General features: G+C 43.1%; 1 protein-coding gene across 4 annotated transcripts in view; it reads left to right on the top strand.

Moving 5' to 3' along the window:
- The window catches only part of ZFP14 (ZFP14 zinc finger protein), a 42,585-nt gene that overhangs the window by 4,924 nt on the left and 12,934 nt on the right, over positions 1-24,727 (top strand). Inside the window, exons 1-4 of one of the 4 annotated variants that reach the window (XM_054462337.2) lie at positions 344-366; positions 6,222-6,309; positions 11,939-12,065; positions 13,640-13,741. In XM_054462337.2, coding sequence (XP_054318312.1) covers positions 6,301-6,309; positions 11,939-12,065; positions 13,640-13,741 — 238 coding nt within the window. In that variant the 5' untranslated portion in view covers positions 344-366; positions 6,222-6,300. Of the gene's footprint in view, positions 1-343; positions 367-6,221; positions 6,310-11,938; positions 12,066-13,639; positions 13,784-24,727 lie in introns of those variants that run through there. The other 3 variants (XM_054462339.2, XM_054462338.2, XM_054462340.2) reach the window with 3 other exon arrangements.

Raw genomic sequence — 24,727 nt, 5'->3', positions numbered from 1 at the left:
CCTTTAGTGTCAGAAGTGGAGCTTCTGATTCAGAGTTTACAGGATTGAAATGCTGCTTCACATAGCTCTAAATGTGGACCGACCTAGTGTCGGTGTCCCCACGACCTTGCTACTATAGGGCATCATCAGTCTTTTAGGTCTCGCAATGCAGTCATTGTAAAAAGGTACATTTTGTTTGCTTTAACATTCATTTTTTTTCTTTTCTTTTTTCTTTCTTTCCTTTTTTTTTTTTTTTTTTTTTGAGACAGGGTCTTACTCTGTTGCCCAGACTTGAGTGCAGTGGCATCATCTCAGCTCACTGCAACCTCTGCTTCTCAGGCTCAAGCCATCCTCCTGCCTCATCCTCCTGAGTAGCTGAGACTACAGGTGCACGCTACCATGCCCGGCTAATTTTTTAAATTTTTTTGTAGAGACAAGGTCTCGCTGTGTTGCCCAGGCTGGTCATTTTCTTAATACCGAGCTTTAGTATTAAAATTATTTTTTGACAGATAAAATTATATGTATTTATCATGTACATCATGGTGTTTTAAAGTATATATACATTGTGGAATGTCTAAATCTGGCTAATTAACATATGAATTACCTTTTACGTAGTTACCATTTTTGTGGTGAGAACACTTTACAGGTCTTAGCTTTTTTCAGTAATACAATATATTGTTAACTATATCACCATGTTGTACAATAGATCTCTTGAACTTATTCCTCCTATGTAACTGAAATTTTGTATCGTTTGACCAACATCTCCTCAACCTTGCCATTTCCCCCCACCCCCAACTACCCCAGATTCTGGTAACTACCATTCTACTCTCTACTTCTATGAGATCAAGTGTTTTTTTTTTTTTTTTTTTGAGACGGAGTTTCGCTCTTGTTGCCCAGGCTGGAGTGCAATGATGCGATCTTGGCTCACCACAACCTCCGCCTCCCGGGTTCAAGTGATTATCTTGCCTCAGCCTCCCAAGTAACTGGGATTACAGGCATGTGCTACCATGCCTGGCTAATTTTGTATTTTTAGTAGAGACGGGGTTTCTCCGTGTGGGTAAGGCTGGTCTTGAACTCCCGACCTCAGGTGATCCGCCCGCCTCGGCCTCCCAAAGTGTTGGGATTACAGGCGTGAGCCACCACGCCTGGTCGAGATCAACTTTTTAAGATTCCACTTATGAATGAGATCACGTGGTGTTTATCTTTCTGTTTCTGGCTTATTTCAGTTAACATAACGTCCTTCCAGGTTCATCCGTGTTGTCACAAATGACAGGTTTTGTTTCTTTATCATAGCTGAATGGTATTACATTTTATTACATAGCAGATTTTCTTTGTCCATTCAAACATTGATGGACACCATGTGTTGGCCATCGTGAATAATGCTATAATAAACATGAGAGTGCAGAGATCTCTTTGACATTCTCATTTCATTTCCTTTGGATATATATAGTAGTGTGATTGCTAGATCATATGGTAGTTCTATTTTTAATTTTTTGAGGCCTCTCCATACTGTTTGTCATAATGACTGGCTTCCCAAAATGTTGGGGTTACAGGCATGAGCCATCATGCCCAGCCTGTTCAGATTTTTTATTTCTTCATAATTCAATCTTGGTAGGTTGTATGTGTCAGGGAATTAATCATTTATTCTAGGTTATCCAATTTTCTGGTGTATGTTTGTTCATAATAGTCTCTTATGTTTCTGTTGTATCAGTTGTAATGTCTCCTTTTTCATTTCTGGTTTTATTTGAATATTTTCAATATTTTCTGTTTTCTCTTGGTTAGTATAGCTTAGTTAGGTTTGTCAATTTTGTGGGTTTTTTCTTTTTTCAAAAAAACAACTCTTAATTTTATTGATTCTTTCTATTGGCTTTCTGGTCTGTGTCATTTATTTCTGCCCTAATCTTTATTATTTTCTTCCTTCTAACTTTGGGCTATACCTGGATACTTACCTTTCCCCAGGTTTGGAAAGTTTTTTGCTACTCTTTTTTTCTCTTTCCTCTTTCTTTTTTCCTTCCTTCCTTCCTTCCTCCTTTCCTCCCTACCTCCCTCCCTTCCTTTCTTCCTCTCTTTCTTTCTCTTTCCTCTCTTTTTTCTTTCTTTCTCCTTCCTTCCTTCCTTCCTTCTTTCCCTCCTTCCCTCCTTCCCTCCCTCCCTCCTTCCCTCCCTCCATCCCTCCTTCCTTCTTATCTCCCTTCCTTTCCTTTCACCTCACTCTGTTGCCCAGGCTGGAGTGTAGTGGCATGATCATAGCTCACTGCAACCTTGAACTTCTGGGTCTCAGTGATCCTCCTGCCTCAGCCTCCCATGTAGCTGGAACTACAGGCACATGCAACAATACCTGGCTTATTTTTAAAAAATTATTTGTAGAGAAGAGTCTCACTATGTTGCCCAGGCTGGTTTCAAACTCCTGGACTCAAGTGATCCCACCTTGGCCTCCCAAAGTGCTGGGATTATAGGCATGAGCCTCTGTGCCTGCTGTTATTTCTTTAAATAAGCTTTCTACTTGTTTATCTTTCTCTTCTCCCTTTTTAGCTCCTACTGCTCAAATATTTGCTATTTTGATGCTGTCCCATGAAGCCTATAAACTTTCTGCATTTCTTTTCATCCTTTTTTCCATCCAACTGTATATTTTTAGATAACTTGTCTTCAAGTTTACAGATTCATTCCTCTGCTTGGTCAATTCTGCTGTTGATGTTCTGTCTTGCATTTTCAAAATTTCCTTCATTGTATTTTTCAGCTCCAGAATTTATGTCTGATTTTAAAAATTATTTCAATCTGTTTAATTTCTCATTCTGATCACATATTGTTTTTCTCACTTTTTTAAGTTCTCTGTATTTCTTGAAGTTCACTGAACTTCCTTAAAACAGTTATTTGAATTCTTTCTTTTTTTTTTTTGAGACAGAGTCTCGCTCTGTCACCCAGGCTGGAGTGCAGTGGCGCGATCTCGACTCACTGCAAGCTCCGCCTCCTGGGTTCACGGCATTCTCTTGCCTCAGCTTCCCGAGTAGCTGGACTACAGGCACCCACCACCATGCCCGCCTAATTTTTTTGTGTTTTTTAGTAGAGACGGGGTTTCACCGTGTTAGCCAGGATGGACTCGATCTCCTGACCTCGTGATCCGCCTGCCTCGGCCTCCCAAAGTGCTGGGATTACAAGTGTGAGCCACTGCGCCTAGCCTATTTGAATTCTTTATCAGGCAGTTCAGACATCTCCATTTCTTTAGAGTCAATCACTGACACTTTATGTTGTCCTATTGGCAATGTCATGTTTCCCTGACTGTTGTTGATCCTTGTGACCGTGCACTGATGTCTGCACACTTGAAAGGACTGTGTATTTATTCCAGTCTTTGCAGAATGAGGTTCATCTGGGAAAGCCCATCAATAGCCCATCCAGTGATTCTGGGCAGCCTGTCTGGTTTGGTCCTTAAGGCTGGGGCTGCTATGGTGGGTATAGTGCTGGGATGCTCCAAAAGGCTGGAACCACATTCTCTGGTGTTGCACATAGCATGCCCCAAGCCCAGGGCCACTCTGGCTGCTGCAGTGCCGGGGCATGCTCAAAGCCTGAGACCACTGTGACTGGTGCCATACTGTTATGTGCCTGATTGCAGAGGCCACTGAGGCCTGCCTGTTGCTAAGGGCTGTTGGAGCCCAGGGCCTCTGATGTCAGCCTGATGGTGGTGGCAGCCTGGAGATGGAGTTCATCATGCAAGCCTGAAGCCTGGGCTGCATGATCTTTCCTGATGCCAGAGCAGGTCTAGAGGGTCAGTCTGTGGCTACTGGCCTGGAGTCTGCGGTTGGGAGTCTCCCTGTTGCTGGGTTTTACTATGGCAGGCCTGGTATTAGGGAACAGGCAAAGTTCTGTGCTCACTTCCCTGACTTTTCCCCAAGTGGGCAATACCTCTGTCTACACTGTGCTGCCTTGAGCTGGGGGAGGGGTGACATGGGTAATGTCGAACTGTCCTTCCTGCACTCTTCAGTGCTTCTTTTCTTATTATTGTGCTACCACCCAGTACTGCGATCTCTCACCTGGTTGCCTTGGCTATTATGAAGGCATTTTTGTTCATGGATAATTGCTCAGACTGATATTTCTGTAGGTGGACCATAGATGGAAAGAACTATTTTGCTATCTTCTGAGATTTAATATTTTTTGAAAGATTATTAGCTGGGCATGGTGGTGCCCACCTATAGTCCCAACTACTTGGGAATCTGAGGTGGGAGGATTGCTTGAGCCCGGGAGGTCGAGGCTACTGTGAGCCAAGATCATGCCACTGTAGTCCAGCCTGGGTAACAGAGTGAGACGCTGTTTTTGAAAAAACAAAACAAAACAAAACCTACTATTAGTTATTCCTCTTTTTTTTAGTGAATTGCTGATGATCGGCTTTCTCCTGGTGAAGCAGAAATCCTTGCTTCAGAGACAAATACCTGAGTTGAAAGAGAAACTGGCTTTTAGGCTGGATGTGGTGGCTCACGCCTGTAATCCCAGCATTTTAGGAGGCTGAGATGGGTGGATCAGTTGAGGTCAGGAGTTCAAGACCAGCCTGGGCAACATGGTGAAACCCTGTCTCTACTATAAATATAAAAATTAGCCAGGCGTAGTGGCAGGCGCCTGTAATCCCAGCTACTCAGGAAACTGAGGCAGGAGAATTACTTGAACCCTGGAGGCAGAGGTTACAGTTAGCCATGGTCGTGCCACTGCAGTTCAGCCTGGGTGACAGAACAAGACTCTGTCTGCAAAAACAAACGAACAAACAAAAAAAAAACCAAAAAAGGAAAAAAAGAAACTGGCTTTTTAGTTAGAGAAATGTAGATTCAAAACAAATGTCTGCAACTTAACTGATTTGACCCTTGGGCATTAGTTTCCTGAGCTATTAAAAGGAGAGCACTACATTGCAGAACAGTACCGAGGACAACTGACAATGTGTATAAAGTACCCAACACATAGAGGGGTGCCATACTGTTATGTGCCTGATTGCAGAGGCCACAACAATGAATGTTGTTGACCAACTGCAGGAATCATGAATCCCTTCCATCCCCAGCTTGCACACTAAAAGGAAAGTGGGGCTGGGCGCGGTGGCTCATGCCTGTAATCCCAGCCCTTTGGGAGGCAGAGGTGGGCGGATCACCTGAGGTCAGGAGTTCAAGACAAGCCTGGTCAACATGGCAAAACCCCGTCTCTACTAAAAATATAAAAATTAGCTGGGCGTGGTGGCGTGTACCTGTAATCCCAGCTACTCAGGAGGCTGAGGTAGGAGAATCGCTTGAACCCGGGAGATGGTGGTTGCAGTGAGCTGAGATCGTGCCATTGCACTCCAGCCTGGGTGACAGAGTGAAATTCCGTCTAAAAAAAAATTAATCAATAAAAGAGAAGGAGTGGTGAAGGATGTCATGGTATGGGAGGCCCTGATTGGAAAACTGGAGTGGCGAGCTTTCCTGGCTGGGGAAGGCAAGGGTAGCCTCACATTGGCAGAAGCTGCCAGGTTCAGTCTGTGTGGTCTTTTAGTTGCTGTCTTTAGGCAGTTCAGGCAGGATTCTAGGGGCAGGATTCAGGGCCCTTCTCAGTCCTGAAAAGTTGTCCTAGAGTGAGGAGGAGCTGCTCAGAACAAATCTGAGTAATCCAGTGTCTGGACCAGATCCACATTGCCAGAGAGCGACCTGGTCAGAAATCCTCTTGCAGAAGTAGCTAGGCTTCTACACGAAGTTCATCATTTGTCACCTATTTCTTCAGAGCTTGTATTTCTTTCTTTCTTTTTTTTTTTTTTGCTCTTGTTGTCCAGGCTGGAGTGTAATGGCATGATCTCAGCTCACCGCGACCTCCGCCTCCTGGGTTCAAGCGATTCTCCTGCCTCAGCCTCCCGAGTAGCTGGGATTACAAGCATGTGCCACCACACCCAGCTAATTTTGTATTTTTAGTAGCGGCAGGGTTTCTCCATGTTGGTCAGGCTGGTCTCGAACTCCCGACCTCAGGTGCTCCAACTGCCTTGGCCTCCTAAAGTGCTGAGATTACAGGCAAGAGCCACCGCGCCCGGCCAGAGCTTGTTTTTCTTTAGACTCCCTATACTTTTCCCCAGTTATATGTGGGTATAGGATAGGGATGGGCATAGTGGTGGGTAGTAGTTTGGAAAAGCCAATGGAAGTAGTTTGGGAGAAGGAATGGAAGAGAAAAAAGTTTTCATATTTATGATGTACATCATTTTGGGAGCTCTGTGGCGCAGCGTATTTCATGGTTTATTTTTCTTCTTTCAGCTCTGGCTTATCAGGACTCCGTAGTTCTCCAACAGAGAAATCTTGAGAAGGACTGACCAGTTTTTGCAGTTCTAAAACCATGGCCCATGTGAGTTAATGTTTCTCTGTCCTTTTCGAAATACTGTCAATTTCTGTATCGTGTATATAGATTCATTCTTTATTCTGAAACTTCCTGCTTACCAGAGCTTCATCCAAGAACCTGCTCCATGGCTGGGCGCGATGGCTCATGCCTGTAATCCCAGCACTTTGGGAGGCCGAGGCGGGCGGATCACTCGAGGTCAGGAGTTCGAGACCAGCCTGGCCAACATGGCAAAACCCTGTCTCTACTAAAAATACAAAAATTAGCCGGTGTGGTGACAGGTGCCCAGGAGGCTGAGGCAGGAGAATTGCTGGAACCTGGGAGGTAGAGGCTGCAGTGAGCCAAGATCACGCTATTGCACTCCAGCTGGGGCGACAGAGCAAGACGCCGTCTCAAAAAAAAAGAACCTGCTCCAGTTCTTTTCCCTCCTGTGAGGATTGGGACAGATAGCCCAGTATCCTATGTGGCTATCTCTCCTCCACTAATGTTGAGCATCTCCTACCTACAAAATCTGTCAATAGCCGTGAGAAAGCGGAAATGAGATGCCTTGAGAAAACTGAAGGCATTCTCTGCAGAATGTCCTCCTGTTAACATCTTCCAGTGGAACCACTTTTCATTTTAAACCTTAAACTCCAGAAAAAGTATATTTTTCTCAGCACAGTGATTTTTGTCTTAGTTTTACATAGGAAAAATAGGTGTCCCCAATACATAATATGACATTTTTTTTTTGAGACAGAATTTCACTCTTATCACCCAGGCTGGAGCGCAGTGGCATGATCTTGGCTCACTGCAACCTCCACCTTCCGGGTTCAAGCGATTCTCCTGCCTCAGCCTCCCAAGTAGCTGGGATTACAGGTGCCCGCCACGATGCCTGGCTAATTTTTGTATTTTTAGTAGAGATGGGATTTCACCATGTTGGCCAGGCTCGTCTTGAACTCCTCACCTCAGGTGATCCACCTGCCTCGGCCTCCCAAAGTGCTGAGATTACAGGCATGAGCCACTGCACCTGGCCACAATATGACATTTTTAAAACGTTTTTGAAATTTTTTATGGAGGAATGACATATATACAAAAAAATATACAAACCATAAGTGTATGGCTGGATGAATTTTCATAAATTGAGTACATCTATGCTATCAGGTCAAGAAAGGAAATCACCTCAGATGCTTTCAGTCACTCCCCACCCACCCACTGCCCAGGGTAACCACTATCTTGATGTCGAACACTATAATGTAATTTTGCTTATTTTTGGAACCTTGTTCAAGTGGGGCAGGTGTGATGGCTCATGCCTGTAATCCCAGTACTTGGGGAGGCTGAGGTGGGCAGATCGCTTAAGCTTGGGAATTCCAGACCATCCTGGGCAACAAGGCAAAACCATGTCTCTACAAAAAATAAAAACCTAGCTGGGCATGGTGGCACACCTATAGACGCAGCTACTCAGGAGGCTTAGGTGGCGAATGACTAGAGCTCAGGAGGTGGAGGTTACAGTGAACCGAGATTGCACCATTGCACTCCAGCCTGGATGACAGAGCCAGACCCTGTCTCAAAAAGACAAAACAAAACAAGAACTTTGTTCAAGTGGAATCATATAGTTCAATACAATTTTTTTTTGAGACGGAGTCTTGTTCTGTTGCCCAGGCTGGAGTGCAGTGGCACGATCTCGGCTCACTGCAATCTCTGCCTCCCGGGTTCAAGTGATTCTTGTGCCTCAGCCTCCCAAGTAGCTGGGATTACAGGTGCCTGCCACCATGCCCAGCTAATTTTTGTGTGTTTTTGTAGAGACGGGGTTTCACCATGTTGGCCAGGCTAGTCTCGAACTCCTGACCTCAAGTGATCCACCTGCCTCGACTTCCCAAAGTGCTGGGATTACAGGCATGAACCACCATCCACCATGACGCCCAGCCTTTTTGTTTTTTGACACAAGGTCTCACTCAGTCACCCAGGCTGGAATGCAGTGGCATGATCCCAACTAACTGCAGCCCCGACCTCCCAGACTCAGGTGATCCTCCCACCTCAGCCTCCTGAGTACTGGGGACTACAGGCACATGCCACGACTCTTGGCTAATTTTTAAAATTTTTTTGTAGAGATGGGGTCCCACTATGTTGCCTAAGCTGCACTCGAACTCCTGGGCTCAAGTGATTTTCCCACTTCAGCCTCCCAAAATATTGGCATTATAGGTGTGATCCACCGCACCTGCTCCAATACAATGCTTTTTTTAAAAAACAAAAATGACATCCAGGAAGAATCTTGTTATATCCCAAATACAGTTGTTAGACCAATGGAACCATCTGTAGATGTTTTGAAATCTGTATAACTATCATTGAAGGGCATGTGTATACCTGGTGCTGCTAGTGACTGAGGAGGTAACAGAGCACCATCCTGAGTATCAGCCATTCCTGCTATTACGTTCTTGTTGGAAATACTTTTCCATACTGTGCTTCACATGTAGCCCTCATTTTTGTCTAGTGTAAAATGAGTTCCTAAAAGATTGGAAAAGTATTGAAGAAAACTGTGGAGAAAGAAACAAAGCAAATGAGAAAAATGAATTTAGTAAAAGAGATGATTAAAATACTAAAAGCAAAAGATGTTGTGTGTGTACTGACCCACTGTGTCCCATAGTTCTATATTGGAGGAAAATGTGCGAAGCTAGTTGGAGGGATGGAATTGACATATAACTCATTATAATGCTCTGATTTAACATAATGGGAGGCCGTGTGTAGTGGCTCATGCCTGTAATCCCTCCTTTGGGAGGCCATTGCTTGAGGCCAGGAATTCAATGTTGCAGTGAGCTATGATCACATCACTGCACTCCAGCCTAGGCAACAGCCTGGGCAACAGAATGAGACACTGTCAAAAAAAAAAAAAAAAAAGAAAAGAAAAAGGAAAGAGAGCAAAGAAAGAAAGAAAGAGGAAGGAAGGAAGGAAAGAAAGTAAATAGAAAATAAAATGATGGGAAAATAGGTACCTGGTTAATTGTTAGAATGTCTGATTTTCAGGAATGGATTACTGACTTTAAGTGGGAGGTCCCTATTTTGAGCTTTCCTTAAGATCTGTGATTTGATGAAAGAGAGAATTTGGTCTTGTCTGACTGCTTATAGGGAAAACTCTAAACTTCTCCACAGATATGAGTTTTTCAAGTATATAAGATAGGATTTAGTGTTGACTAACCTTAGTTTTTATGTATGTTGAGACCCTATACTATGTAAGGCTTTTAGGTTTAGGTAGATTGGGTAGGGATGTAATTGGGCCTTATAAGGTAAGGCCTAAACTTTCATGTGTGCCTTGACACCTTTGTCAAGACCCTAAAGGCCTAACCATGAGTTCCCCTGCTCTTACCCGATATGCCCACACCCAGCAGGAAAGGCTTCCTACCCAGCTAGTTCTCCCATGAGCTGGACCAGTTACACCCCTCGTGGTCCTCAATCTAATGGGTTTCACCTCCCTGCTAGCCTATGGAATTATTCAAACAAGCCAATCACATACCACTACAGGAACCAGGGAACACCTCACCTTGTTATTACTATAAAGGCTGCCTCCCACACCCGTGCTTGTTCATGCTGTTCTTGAATGCAATCCCCTTGTGCCCCTGCGTGATGTATGATGTCCTCTCTCAGGCTCTGAATATATGCATCTAACAAATTACTGTCAATCTCATCTGTCCGGTGTGGGCTATTTGATTGTCTTGTACTTTTTAGGGCAGGGATCCCTCCTTCACCAACAGGGTGAATAGGATGTGATCAGAATAGGACTGTAAATAGATACCTCAATCAACGGAGATTTCCTCCTGCGGAGAAGAATGCCAGGAACGAGGTCCATTGTGTATTTTTACAGGATGTGCTGGTCTAGAGCAGGATTTCTCAACCTTGGAACTATTGACTTTTTTTTTTTTTTTTTTGAGACTGAGTCTTACTCTGTCGCCTAGGCTGGAGTGCAGTGGTGTGATCTCAGCTCACTGCAACCTCCGTCTCCTGGGTTCAAGTGATTGTACTGCCTCAGCCTCCTGAGTAGCTGAGATTACAGGCTCCCACCACTACACCCAGCTGATTTTTGTGTTTTTAGTAGAGACAGGGTTTCACCATGTTGACAAGGTTGATCTCAAACTCCTGACCTCAAGTGATCTGCCCGCCTTGGCCTCCCAAAGTGCTGGGATTACAGGTGTGAGCCACTGCACCTGGCCTGAACTGTTGACATTTTGATGGAGAGTCTTTTATTGTAGGGAGCCGTCCCGTGCATTGTAGGATGTCTAACAGTGTCCCTGGCCTCTACCCATTAGATGCCTGTAACACTCACACCCTTTCCTCTGATTGTGACAACCAAAATTGTCTCCAGATATGGCCAGATGTCTTTTGTGGAGCAAAATGACTCCTCATTGAAAATGATTGATACAGGGGGCCAGGCGCGGTGGCTCACGCCTGTAATCCCAGCACTTTGAGAAGCCGAGGTGGGCAGATCACGAGGTCAGGAGATCGAGACCATCCTGACTAACATGGAGAAACCCCGTCTCTACTAAAAATACAAAAAAAATTAGCCGGGCGTGGTGGCGGATGCCTGTAGTCCCAGCTACTCGGGAGGCTGAGGCAGGAGAATGGCGTGAACCCGGGAGGTGGAGCTTGCAACGAGCCGAGATCACGCCACTGCACTCCAGCCTGGGCGACAGAGCGAGACTCCGTCTCAAAAAAAAAAAAAAAAAGAAGAAAAGAAAATGATTGATACTGGTGTCCAGGGGATATCTTTATGATATCTTCATGATTCAGTATCCTGTAACTCAGGAACAAAAAACCGATGTTCAAGAGATGATAGATGGTGACAAGCAAGAAGATTATTCACATCCATAAAGATTACATATTGTAGACGTTGAGAATTGGGGAAGACTTTCGATATTTTATTGAATTAAAATATCTAAAGAAAAAAGAATCTAATATATTAAAAATGTAGACTGCCATGGAACGAATTTTTGAAAGTTTACTAAAGAATTGGTTATAAAAGGGAAAGTGTTTATAATAAAACCCGAGTTTGTGATGAATTTGAATCTATCTTCTTGGATTTTGTAGCACATGTGGGATAAATTTTTATCAATGTTTTTAAATGATCATTAAAGGGAAAAGAGAGCCCAAGACCTCATATTTCTTTTTTTAAAATTCTTAAAGTTTTAAATTTCTTTTTTTGTAGAGACAGGGTCTTCCTAATGTTGATCAAGCTGGTCTTGAACTTACGGGCTCAAGTGATCCTCTCATCTGGGCCTCCCAAAGTGCTGGGATTATAGCCATGAGCCAGTGCACCTGGCCTCAAGACCTCATATTTTTAAAGAATTTATGGTGGAGGCACATAGTATTCAAAAGGCTTGTGTGCACTGTTTCATTTAATTAGGATTTTTTGGGTTATGTACTCATTTCTAGATAAGTTTGGATGAAAATGTAATCATATCTGTAGCCACAGGACTATTCAAGAACATGTAGGCTCAATGCTTCAGAAATACCAATTTTCTTACTGGCCCCTACTCATGTCACAAGTTTTCAGCCCAATGCTGTTTGCATGCTATCTGACCCCTCTCTGCAATGCAATCCTCAATCTCCCCTCTTTCCGTCTTAAAAGTATTTAATTTATTTTCACAAGTAATACCTGAGTTTGTTTTTTCAGGGTTCAGTGACATTCAGAGATGTGGCCATAGACTTCTCACAGGAAGAATGGGAATTCCTGGATCCTGCTCAGAGGGACTTATATAGGGATGTAATGTGGGAGAACTACAGCAACTTCATTTCACTAGGTAAGGTTATTTATCCCAAATGATATTAGCTTTCTCTACTGCCAATTTCAGGACTATATTTAGAAAAATTATCTAAAACTACTTTCTGTTCCCAAAGGAATGATTTAAGCTTTGTTAGGTTGGAACTAGGCCTCTCCATTTCATCATGTCCAGTCTGCTATGCCCTTCAGACTTCCTTTAGACTCTGTAATTCCTGATTTCCTTAGTATCCAAAGGGATGGATTTGAATATGGCAAAAGCATTGTTCAAGAAACCAGACTTCACCTTATATTGGAGCTCAGAATTGACATAAATGCTTCACAACATCTGCAAGTAGAATACCTAGACATAGGGGTTCAGAGTTTCTCTAAAAATCAAAGGAATCTGTAGAACATAGTGTGAGATGGATCCAGAAAGGTTATTTAAAACTCATAGCCGGGCATGGTGGCACGTGCCTGTAATCCCAGCTACTCAGGAGACTGAGGCAAGAGAATCACTTAAACCCAGGAGGCGGAGGTTGCAGTGAGCTGAGATCACGCCACTGCATTCCAGCCTGGGCGACAGAATGAGACTCCATCTCAAAAAAACCTCAAGGCCAGGCATGGTGGCTCATGCCTGTAATCCCAGCACTTTAGGAGGCCGATTCGGGTGGATCACTTGAGGTCAGGAGCTCCAGACAAGCCTGGCCATCATGGTGAAACCCCATCTCTACTAAAAATACAAAAATTAGCCAGGCATGGTGGTGCATGCCTATAATCCCAGCTACTTGGGAGGCTGAGGCAGGAGAATTCCTTGAAGCTGGGAGACTGAGGTTGCAGTGAGTTGAGATCGCGCCACTGCACTGCAGCCTGGGTGACAGAGTGAGACTCTATCTCAAACAGAAAAAACCCTGAAACACATTCTGTTTCCTATAATAGACATATGCAGTTCTACCTACTTTGTAATTGAAAATTAAAATCTAAAAGCCTGGCATTTAACATTGAATGAATATCCTAGAAAAGATCTGAGAATGTCTCAAAAAACCTTTTAGTATGCACTCATCAAAATGATAACAGTAAATAGCTAATAGCTAATACATATATTATGTGTACATGTTAATAAACATCACCATGTATTTGGGCTTAAACATTATTCTAAGCATTGTTCATTATTAATTAACCCTCACAACAACTCTATGAGAAGATATTATTATCTTCATTTTATTTGAGAAAACGTAGACACAAAAGGTTAATAATTTGCTAGGTAACACAGAGACAAAGGCAGGATGTGAAGCCAGACAGTCTGGATCCAGTCTGTGTTCTTCCCTCTACACAATACTGCCTTTCAACAGAGCCTGTGTGAGGTTAAATTATATTAAGGCCTGTTCTTGACCAGATGGTTAATATAATGGCCTTAGTATACTTAATTTAACCTCACACAGGCTATTCCTTATGACCCTCAAGTTACCTTAATATGAGCATTCTTCAACTCCCTTGCAATTCTTCGCTCTTAGGCTTTATAAAGTGCATATTGATCTGTAGTTAATTATAAATTTAATCAAATCTAAATCTAAAGATTTTCTGGTGTATAATTCCATGTCACATTTTTCTTTTAAGCAGGACCTTCCATTTCTAAACCAGATGTGATTACCTTATTGGATGAAGAAAGGAAGGAACCTGGGATGGTTGTGAGGGAAGGGACAAGAAGATACTGCCCTGGTGAGTGAGGGCTGAGCAGGCATTGAGAAATCACTACTGCAGGTAATAGCTAAACTGATTAGGGTGGAGGCACACCCTTGAGATGTTGGGGTCTCTCTTCAAAAAGCCCCTGGCCTATGGAGGCAGGGCTTGGGACTTGAAGCAAATTAAGATCTTTTAAGCCTGGACTAGCAAAGGAACTTTCTATTGATCTTGAATGCAACACTGTTTCTCATCTTTCATATTTCTATCCCACTTTAAAGAGAAGAACTATTCCTGGTAGAAGAAAAAATAAATAAATATAAGAGCAGAAATCAGCAAAATACAAAAGAAAGAAATAAAATTAATAAAGCCAAAAATTGATTTCTTGAAAAGATCAACAAAGATGGTAAACACCTAGTAATTTACATTCTGTCTTTTTAAAGAACATAAATTACTAACATCAGGAATGAAAGAGGGATTTTCACTTTAGATCCTATAGCCATTACAAGAATAATAAGAGGCTGGGCGCGGTGGCTCACTCCGGTAATCCCAGCATTTTGGGAGGCCGAGGCAGGCTGGTCACTTGAGGTCAGGGGTTCCAAACCAGCCTGGCCAACACAGCAAAACACTGTCTCTACTAAAAATACGAAAATTAGCTGGGCATGGTGGCGGGCACCTGTAGTCCCAGCTACTCAGGAGGCTGAGACACAAGAGTCGCTTGAACCTGGGAGGCAGAGGTTGCAGTGAGCCAAGATCACACCGCTGCACTCCAGCCTGAGTGACAGAGTGAGACTCTACCCCCACTCCAAAAAAGAATAATAAGAGAATGCCATGAATTACTTTATGCCAGTAAATTTGATAACTTAAATGAAATTTTAAAATTTCTGGAAAAGTACAACTTACTGGCACTGACACAAGATAAAAAAGAAATTGAATACCCTTATGCTATTAAAGTAATTGAATTCATTATCAGAAATCTTCCACGAAGAAAATGCCAGCCCCAGATGGTTTCACTGGTGAATTCTATTAAATATCTAAGGAAGAAATAGCAGCAGTATTATACAAACTCCTTCAGAAAAGGAATGCATTTTATGAGGCCAACATAACTCATACCATAACCCAAGAAAGACATTACAAAAAAAGCATAAACGCATATCTTTTCCATACATAGATACAAAAATTTTAATAAAATATTAACAAATCAAATATAATGATATACAAAAATGATGATTAAGTAGGATTTCTTTCTACCTGTTAATTCACCATATTAACAGAAAAAATGAAAGACCGTATGATCATTGTCTTAGTTCATTTTCTGTTGTTTATAACAGAATACCTTGAAATTCAGTAATTTATAAGGAAAAGGAATTTATTTCTTACAGTTTTGGAGGCTGAGAAGTCCAGCCTCAAAGGGCTGTGTCTAGTGAGGGCCTTCTTGCTGGTGGGGACTTTGCTGAATTCCGAGGCTTTGCAGGGCATCACATGGCAAGGGGGAACATGCAAATGTGCTAGTTGAGGCCTCTCTTCTTCTTATAAAGTCATCAGTCCCAATCCTGTGATAACCCATTAATCGATTAACTCACCAATCCATGAATAGGTTCATCCATTCATGAGAGCAGAACCCTCATGACCCAGTCACGTCTTAAAAACCCTACCTCTCAATATTGCCGTTAGGAATTAATTTTCAACATGAGTTTTGGAGGCAACAAACATTCAAACCATAGCAATCATCTTCATAGATGTAAAAATAGCATGTGACAAAATCCAACATCCATTCATGATAAAAACCTCTCAGCAAACTAGAAATTGAAGGGAACTTCCTCAATCTGGTAAGGGGCACCTATTTAAAAAATACATTGTAAACTATAAAAATCCATTATCAATAAGAAAAAGAAATGAGACATAAAGATCAAAAAGGAAGACATAAGTCTGTATTTGGAGATGACATGATTGTGTACATAGAAAGTCCTAAGGAATCAAGACAACAACTGTTCGAAGTAATAATTGAAAAAATCACAATAAGGTCACAGGATATAAGGTTAATATTAAAAAATCAGGCCGGGTGCAGTGGCTCACACATATAATCCTAGCACTTTGGGAGGCCAAGGCAGGCAGATCACTTGAGGTCAGGAGTTTGAGACCAGCCTGGCCAACATGGTGAAACCCCGTCTCTACTAAAAATACAAAAATTAGCTGGATGTAGTAGCACACGCCTGTAATCCCGCTATTCAGGAGGCTGAGGTGGGAGAATCGGTTGAACCAGGGAGGCGGAGTTTACAGTGAGCCGAGATCACACCACTGCACTCCAGCTCAGACGATAGAGCAAGATTCCATCTCAAAAAATAAAATAGATAGATAGATAGATAGATAGATAGATCGATCGATCGATCAGAGCTGGGCATGGTGGCTCATGCCTGGAATCCCTGTACTTTGGAAGGCCGAGGCAGGTGGATCACCTGAGGTCAGGAGTTCAAGACCAGCCTGGCCAACATGGTGAAACCCCATCTCTACTAAAAATACAAAAATTAGCCAGGCATGGTGGTGCAAGCCTGTAGTCCCAGCTACTGGGGAGGGTGAGGCATGAGAATCTCTTGAACCTGAGAAGCGGAGGTTGCAGTGAGCTGAGATCACACCACTGCACTCCACCCTGGGTGACGGAGTGAGACTCTGTGTCAAAAATAAATAAATAAATAAATAAAAAGCAAAATCAATTGTGTTTTTATATACTAGAAGCAAAAAAAAAAAAAAAAAAAAAGGAAAATTAAATAACAATTTATGGGAGTGCTAAAAAGCATAAAATACTAAGAAATGAGTTTGATAAAACATATGCAAGACATCTACGCTAAAAACCATAATTGCTAAGAGAAATTAACGCCTAAATAAATAGAAATATTCATTTTTGGAATGGGAAGACTCAGTATTATAAAAATTTCAATTTTATTAATTCAATATAATTCCAGGCATAATCCTAGCAGACTTTTTTTTTTTGGTAGAAATTAGCAAGCAGATTCTAAGATTTATATGAAATAACAAATGACTTAGCATATCCCAAGCAACTTGAAAACATAAGAACATATTACAGGACTTAGATGACATGACATCAACATATTTCAAGATTTAAAATTACCCGGGTGTTGGCATGGCACGTGCCTGTAGTCCCAGCTACTCGGGAGGCTGAGGAAGGAGAATCGCTTGAACCTGGGAGGCGGAGGTTGCAGTGAGCCAAGATCACGCCACTGCACTCCAGCCTGGGTGACAGAGTGAGACTCTTATCTCAAAAAAAAAAAAACTTCAGGATTTATTAAAACTACAATGATCAAGACAGTATGTTATTGGCAAAGATCAGTGAACAAAACAGAACAGAGGTCCTAGAAACATACCCTGCCACACACACACACTTAAAGGGTCATTTATTGTTTGACAAAGATGCCAAAGCATTCCAATGGGGAGAAGAAAGGCTTTTCAACAAATAGTACTGGAATAACTGGGGAAACAAATAAACCTCTCAACCTTTACCTCATACCAAAATTAATTTGAGATGGTTTTTAGACCTACATATAAAAGCGAAAATCATAAAGTTTTTAGAGGGAAACAGGACAGTGATGAGTATCCCAACTTATGACATGGGAGTAGGCAAAGGTTTCTTGAGTGAAAACAATAACCATAAAAATAAAAAATCAGACCGGGTGCAGTGGCTTACACCTGTAATCCTAGCACTTTGGGAGGCCAAGGCAGGCGGATTGCCTGATATTGGGAGTTTGAGACCAGCCTGGCCAACATGGTGAAACCTGATCTCTACTGAAAATACAAAAATTAGCTGGGCGTGGTGGCATGCACCTGTAATCCCAGCTACTCGGGAGGCTGAGGCAGGACAATTGCTTGAACCCAGGAAGTGGAGGTTCCGGTGAGCCGAGATCGCACCACTGCACTCCAGCCTGGGTGACAGAGCGGGACTCTGTCTCAAAATAAATAAATAATTAATACATTAGACTTTATCAAAATTGAAAACTTTGTCTCATCAGAATATACCAATAAGCAGATGAATGGGTAAGTCACAGACTGGGAGAGTAATAGTGGTCAAACATATCTGACAAGGGACCAGTATCTAGTATATACACAACTCAGTGCTAAATGATAAGTAGCCCAATTAAAACTGATTGAAAGGCACACCAATACCATGAATAGACTGAGCAACAGTAAGGAATAAACTCTTGATACATGCAACAACTTGGGTGAATTTCAAGGAAATTATGCTGAGTGACAAAATCAATCACAAATGGTTATGCACTACATGACTTTATTTATGTAATATTTGCAAAATCACATAGAGATGGAAAAACAAATTAGTGGTTTCCAAGGGTAGGGGTGTAGGGAGGAGAGGATGGTTCGGGTTAGAAAGGGGTAACACGAGGAAGTCTTGCAGTCATGGTACGGGCGAGTATCTTGATTGTGGTGGTGGTTTTGCCAGGCTACCTGTGATAAAATTGCATAGAGCTATGCACATAAACACACATGAGTGCACATAGAACTGGTGAAGTCTAAGTAAGCTCTATGGAATATACCAACATTAATTTCTTTCTTTTTTTTTGAGACAGAGTCTCGCTCGCTCTGTCACCCACGCTGGAGTGCAGTGGCAGGATCTCAGCTCACTGCAACCTCTGCCTCCCAGGTTTATGCAATTTCTCCTACCTCAGCCTCTCAAGTAGCTGAGATTATAGGCCCGTGCCACCACCTAATTTTGTATTTTTAGTAGAGAGGGAGTTTCACCATGTTGGCCAGTCTGGTTTCGAACTCCTGACCTCAGGTGATCCACCCACCTCAGCCTCCCAAAGTGCTAGGATTAGAGGCGTGAACTACTGCGCCCAGCCCCATTAATTTCTTGTTTTGAATATTGTGCTATACTTGCCTACGATGTTAACACTGGGAGGGGCTGGGTGAAGTCTACACAGGACTTTTCTGTACATTTTGTGCAACTTCCCATGGATCTATAATTATTTTAAAATAAAAAAATTTTTTTAAGGATGCTGTTGAGGGGAATGGGGAAAAGATTTGACAAAGAGAGGGGCTACTCTTTTTTTTTGATCGGTGACTACAGTTTCATCTCTAAATCTGTGTCATCTTAAGCTGCCATAACAGAATACCATAGTCTGGGTGGCTTAAACACCAGATACGTATTTTGTCACAATTCTAGACGCTGGAAGTCCAAAATCAGGGTGCCAGGTTCTGGTGAAGTCTCTCTTCCTGGCTTGCAGGCAGCTGCCTTCTTGCTGTGTCCTCATATGACACAGAGAGAGAGAGGTCACTCTCTTCCTTTTTTTTTTTTTTTTTTTTTGAGACAGGGTTTCACTCTGTTGCCCAGGCTGGAGTGCAGTGGTGCCATCACAGCTCACTGCAGTCTCGAACTCCTGGGCCCAAGCAATCCTCCCGTCTCAGCCTCCTGAGTAGCTGAGTTTACTGGCACATGCCTCCACACTTAGCTATTTTTTAAAAAAAATTTTGTAGAGACAGAGATCTCACTGTATTCCCTAGGCTGGTCTTGAACTCCTGGGCTTAAGTGATCCTCATACCTCAGCCTCCCAAGGTGCTGGGATTACAGGCGTGAGCCACTTCCTCTTCTTACAAGGCCAGTAATTCTAGTGGATTAGGACACCACCTCTAGGCCTCGTTTAACCTTAATTACCTCCTAAAAGCCACATCTCCACATACAGTTAGTTAGGGCTCAACATTCAAATTTTAGGGGAACAGAGTTCAGTCCATATTTAGGACCCAGTTTCTTTCTAGCTTCTGTTATGATTAGGTTGATATGTCTTTCATTGGCTAGAAATATATTCCTTTATTTATTTGGCAAATACTTGAGTGCCTAGTCGGAACTAGGTGTTGTGCTGGACACCAGTGGAGCAGATGTGAATGAGACTCATGGGTCCCAGCAATCATGTTGCTTACATCTTAATAGGAGTAAGGACATTAAGTAAACAATTACATCAATACATAATATTAGGTAGGGACAAGTATTAAGAAAAGTAAGAAGGGCCAGGTGCAGTGGTTTATCCCTGTAATCCCAGCACTTTGAGAGGCTGAGGTGGGAGGATCACTTGAGGCCAGGAGTTGGAGACCAGCCTGGCCAACATGGTGAAACCTGTCTCTACTGAAAATACGAGAATTAGCTGGGCATGGTGGCACACGCCTGTAGTCCCAGCTACTCGGGAGGCTGAGGCAGAAGTATCGCTTGAACCTGGGAGGTGGAGGTTGCAGTGAGCCGAGATCGCGCTGCTGCATTCCAGCCTGGGCGAGAATGGAAGTTGGCAAGTAGAGATAGGGATGTTTTAAATAGGGCGGTCAGGACATTTTGAGGAGGTGATACTTGAGTAGTGACATGAAAAAAGAGCCCAGGCCATATGAACATCTAAAGCAACAGCATTCCTGGCAGAGAACAGCAAATACAAAGGCTTTGGGTAAGGAGAGGGGAGCTTTGTATGTTTGAGGAACTGCAAGAAGCCCAAGATGATTAAGATGCTTATTCAAAAGGTAAGTGAAAAGTGTAGAAACAAGATAACGTTAGGCAAGTGCAAGATCATGTAATGGTTTGTATATCATAGGAGAAGGCATTTGACTTTTTTTTTTTTTTTTTTTTTGAGACGGAATCTCTCTCTGTCACTCAGGCTGGAGTGCAGTTGCACCATCTCAGCTCACTGCAATCTCCACCTCCCAGGTTCAGGCGATACTCCTGTCTCAGCCTCCAAAGTAGCTGAGATTATAGGTGCCCACCACCGCGCTTGGCTAGTTTTTGTATTTTTAGCAGAGACAGGGTTTCACCATGTTGGCCAGGCTGGTCTTGAACTCCTGACCTTGTGATCTACCCGCCTCAGCCTCCCAAAGTGTTGGGATTACAGACGTGAGCCACTGTGCCCGGCTTTTTTTTTTTTTTTTTTAAAGACAGGTTCTTGTTCTGTTGCCCAGGCTGGAGTGCAGTGGTGTGATCATGACTCACTGCAGCCTTGAACTCCTGGGTTCAAGTGATCCTCCCACCTCAGCCTCCCAAGTAGCTGGGACTACAGGCACATGCCACCACCGCTGGAAAATTTTTGTATTTTTTGTAGAGACGGGAGTTTTGCTATGTTGCCCAGGCTGGTCTTGAACTCCTGGGCTCAAGCGATCCCCCCACCTCAGTCTCCCAAAGTGCTGGGATTACAGGCATGAGCCGCTGCACTCAGCTGCATCTGACTTTTTTTAAGTGTGGTAGAAAGCTGCTGGAGATTTTTGAGCAGGATTTTTTTTTTTTTTTTTTGAGATGGGGTCTCGCTCTGTCGCCCAGACTGGAGTGTAGTGGCACGATACCTGCTCACTGCGACCTCCGCCTCCCGGTTCAAGCGATTGTCCTGCCTCAGCCTCCCGAGTAGCTGGGATTACAGGCACATGCTATCACGCTCAGCTAATTTTTGTATTTTTAGTAGAGATGGAGTTTCACCATGTTGGTCAGGCTGGTCTGGAACGCCTGACCTAGTGATCTGCCTGCCTCGGCCTCCCAAAGTGCTGGAATTACAGGCGTGAGCCACCACACCCGGCCTACATGAGCTGATTTTTAAATAGTTACCACTCTACAGAGAATAGATTGAATGAGGGCATGATGGATAGTTGGAAGACCCACTAGGAGGCTATTTCATTTGTCCACATTGAAGATGGTAGTGGTTTTGCTGAGAATGGTACTAGTGGGAGGTTGAGAAAAAATGTTAGATTCCTGATAGGTTTGCCCGGTACATGCTGGGCTGCTCTTCTCTGAATACTTCCCTTACCGCGCTTGTACTGTAACAGCCTGCACTAGGCTGCCTCCAGTAATGGAAACAGCATCCCATCCCCAGTGTGGGTAAGGAAGATCTTTTTTTTTTTTTTTTTTTTTTGAGATAGGGTCTTGCTCTGTTGCCTCTGGCTGGAGGGCAGTGACATGAACATGGCTCACTGCAGCCTCAACTTCCTGGGCTCAAGTGATCCTCCCACCTCAGCCTCCTGAGTAGTTGGGACTACAGGTGAGCACCACCACACATGGCTAATTTTTTTTTTTTTTTTTTTTTTTGAGACAGAATCTCGCTCTGTCGCCCAGGCTGGAGTGCAGTGGCACAATCTCGGCTCACTGCAAGCTCCGCCTCCTGGGTTCACGCCATTCTTCTGCCTCAGCCTCCCAAGTAGCTGGGACTACAGGCGCCTGCCACGACGCCCGGCTAATTTTTAGTATTTTTAGTAGAGACGGGGTTTCACCGTGTTAGCCATGATGGTCTCGATCTCCTGGCCTTGTGATCCGCCCGCCTCGGCCTCCCAAAGTGTTGGGATTACAGGTGTGAGCCACCACGCCCTGCCCACATGGCTAATTTTTAAGCATTTTTTGTAGAGACAGTGTCTCACTGTGTTGCCAGTTTGGTCTAAAACTCCTGGCCTCAAGGGATCCTCCCACCTTGGCCTCCCAAAGTGCTAGTATTACAGGTGTGAGCCACTGCACCCAGCCATTTTTGTCTATTAATTGATGTATTTTGTGCATCTACATTTCACTAATTTTCTTACATATTTGGGTTTAAATCTGCTGTCTTCCCAATGTTTTTCTGTTTGCTTAATATGTTCTTTCTTTTTTCATTCTTCTGCCTTTTTTGGATTAATCAAGCATTTTTATTCTAGTTTTTCCTTTTATAACATGAACATTATACATACATTTATTTTTCTTCTTGTGGTTGCCTTAGACATTAACAAATACATTATTTACTTATTGCATTGAACCTGAAATTAGCTTCTTTATATCTTTTTCAAAATTGTAGGGATCTTAATAGAATTTTTTTTTTTTGAGACGGAGTCTGGCTCTGTCGCCCAGGCTGATGTGCAGTGGCACGATCTCGGCTCACTGCAAGCTCTGCCTTCCGAGTTCACGCCATTCTCCTGCCTCAGCCCCCCAGATAGCTGGGACTACAGGCGCTCACCACCACGCCTGGCTAATTTTTTTGTATTTTTAGTGGAGATGGGGTTTCACCGTGTTAGCCAGGATGGTCTCGATATCCTGACCTTGTGATCCACCCGCCTCGGCCTCCCAAAATCCTGGGATTACAGGTGTGAGCCACCACACCTGGCCGGATCTTAATAGAATTTTTTAAAAATGTATTCATTTATTTTTAGAGACAAGGTCTCACTCCATCACCCAGGCTGGAGTGCAGTGGTGTGATCATAGCTCACTGCAACCTCAAACTCCTGGGCTCAAGCAATTCTCCCACTTCAGCCTCTTGGGTAGGTGGGTCTACGGGTACACACCACCATGCCCGGCTAATTTGTTTTATTTTAGAGATGGGGGTCTCACTGTGTTGGCCAGGCTGGTCTCAAACTCTTGGTCTCAAATGATCCTCCTGTCTCGGCCTCCCAAAGTACTGTGATTACAGGCGTGAGCCACTGTACCCAACCCTTAATAGTATTTTAATTCCTTTTATGTGTCCTCAGTTTTTTGTGCATTTGTTGTCATATATCTTTTTTTTCTTCTTTTTGTGATATGCAGTCTTGCTCTGTTGCCTAGGCTGGAGTGCAGTGGTGGGATCCTGGCTCACTGCAACCTCTGCCTCCTGAGTTCAAGTGATTCTCCCACCTCAGCCTCTAGAGTAGCTGGGACTACAGGCATGCACCACCATGCCAGCTAATTTTTGTAATTTTTAGTAGAGACGGGGTTTCGCCATGTTGGTCAGGCTGGTCTTGAACTCTTGATCCCAGGTGATCCGCCCACCTCAGCCTCCCAAAGTGCTGGGATTACAGGCCTGAGCCACTGTACCCAGCTCTGTTGTCATGTATCTTAATTCCACATTTTAATCCCCACAGGGCATTAATTTCTAATTGTAATAAGTAGTGAATTTTTTTTACATTTGCCCACACATTTACCTGTTACAGTGCTCCTTATTATTTTCTGCATTGCATTGCTTTTATCTGGAACCATTTTCTGTGTACCCGAAGAACTTACTTCGTATTTATTTTATTGTGTCCACTGGCAATAAATTCTCTTAGGTTTTATTAGAAAATATCTTTATTTCGTCTTAATTTTTAAAGGGTACAAAATTTTGTCTTTATTTTTGTGGAGAATAGAATTCTGAGTTGGCAGTTATTTTCTCTTAGCAAATATCCCCTCCTTGTCTTCTGGCTTTCATTATTTCCATTGAGTAGTAGTTTGTCACTTATATTGTAACTCCTTCAGAGATATTGTTTTAGAGATATTTTTTCTCCTTAGCTGCTTTTAGATTTTTTTTAACAGATTACTGTGGTGTGTCTAATTTTATATTGCAGTGAAATGTAAAAATCCCAGTTATATTGTGGTGTAGTTTTGTAGTGTGGTGGATATTGTGTTGTCATCTGCCTGAAGTATTTAGGAAGTTGTGTTTTTTTTTGTTTTTTTAAAGACAGGGTCTTGCTTGGATGCCCAGGTTGGAGTGCAATGGCATGATTTCAGCTCATGGCAGCCTCACCCTCCTGGGCTCAAGTGATCCTCCCACCTCAGCCTCCCAAGTAGCTTGGACCACAGGTGCACACCACCACACCCAGTGAACTTTTGTATTTTTTTAGAGATGGGGTCTCCCTGTGTTGCCCAGGATGGTCTTGAGCTCCTAGCCTCAAGTAGTTTTCCCTCCTTGGCTTCCCAAATTGTTGAGATTACAGGCCTGAGTCACTAGGCTCAGCTAGGAATTTTTTTAAATCTTGGGTTTGATGTCTTTTGTCAGTTTGGGAAAGTTCTGGTTACTGTATCTTCAGATAGTGTTTGTTTCTCATTTTTGTTCTTTTCTCTGCGTGAGTTACACATATGTTAGACACTTTAACATTGTCCCATGTATCTTTTATGTTCTTTTCTGTTTTTTTTTTTTTTTTTGAGACAGGGCATGGCTCTGTTTTCCAGGCTGGGGTGCAGTGGCACAATCTCAGCTCACTGCAGCCTCCACTTCCCAGGCTCAAGCACCACCACACCTGGCTACTTTTTTGTGTGTGTATTTTTAGTAGAGACAGGGTTTCACCATGTTGGCCATG

This window comes from Pongo pygmaeus, chromosome 20 (genome assembly GCF_028885625.2).
Source record: "Pongo pygmaeus isolate AG05252 chromosome 20, NHGRI_mPonPyg2-v2.0_pri, whole genome shotgun sequence".
Classification (NCBI taxonomy): Eukaryota; Metazoa; Chordata; class Mammalia; order Primates; family Hominidae; genus Pongo; species Pongo pygmaeus.
Note: the sequence above shows the minus strand (reverse complement) of the source record. Positions and strands in the feature narration are given on the sequence as shown.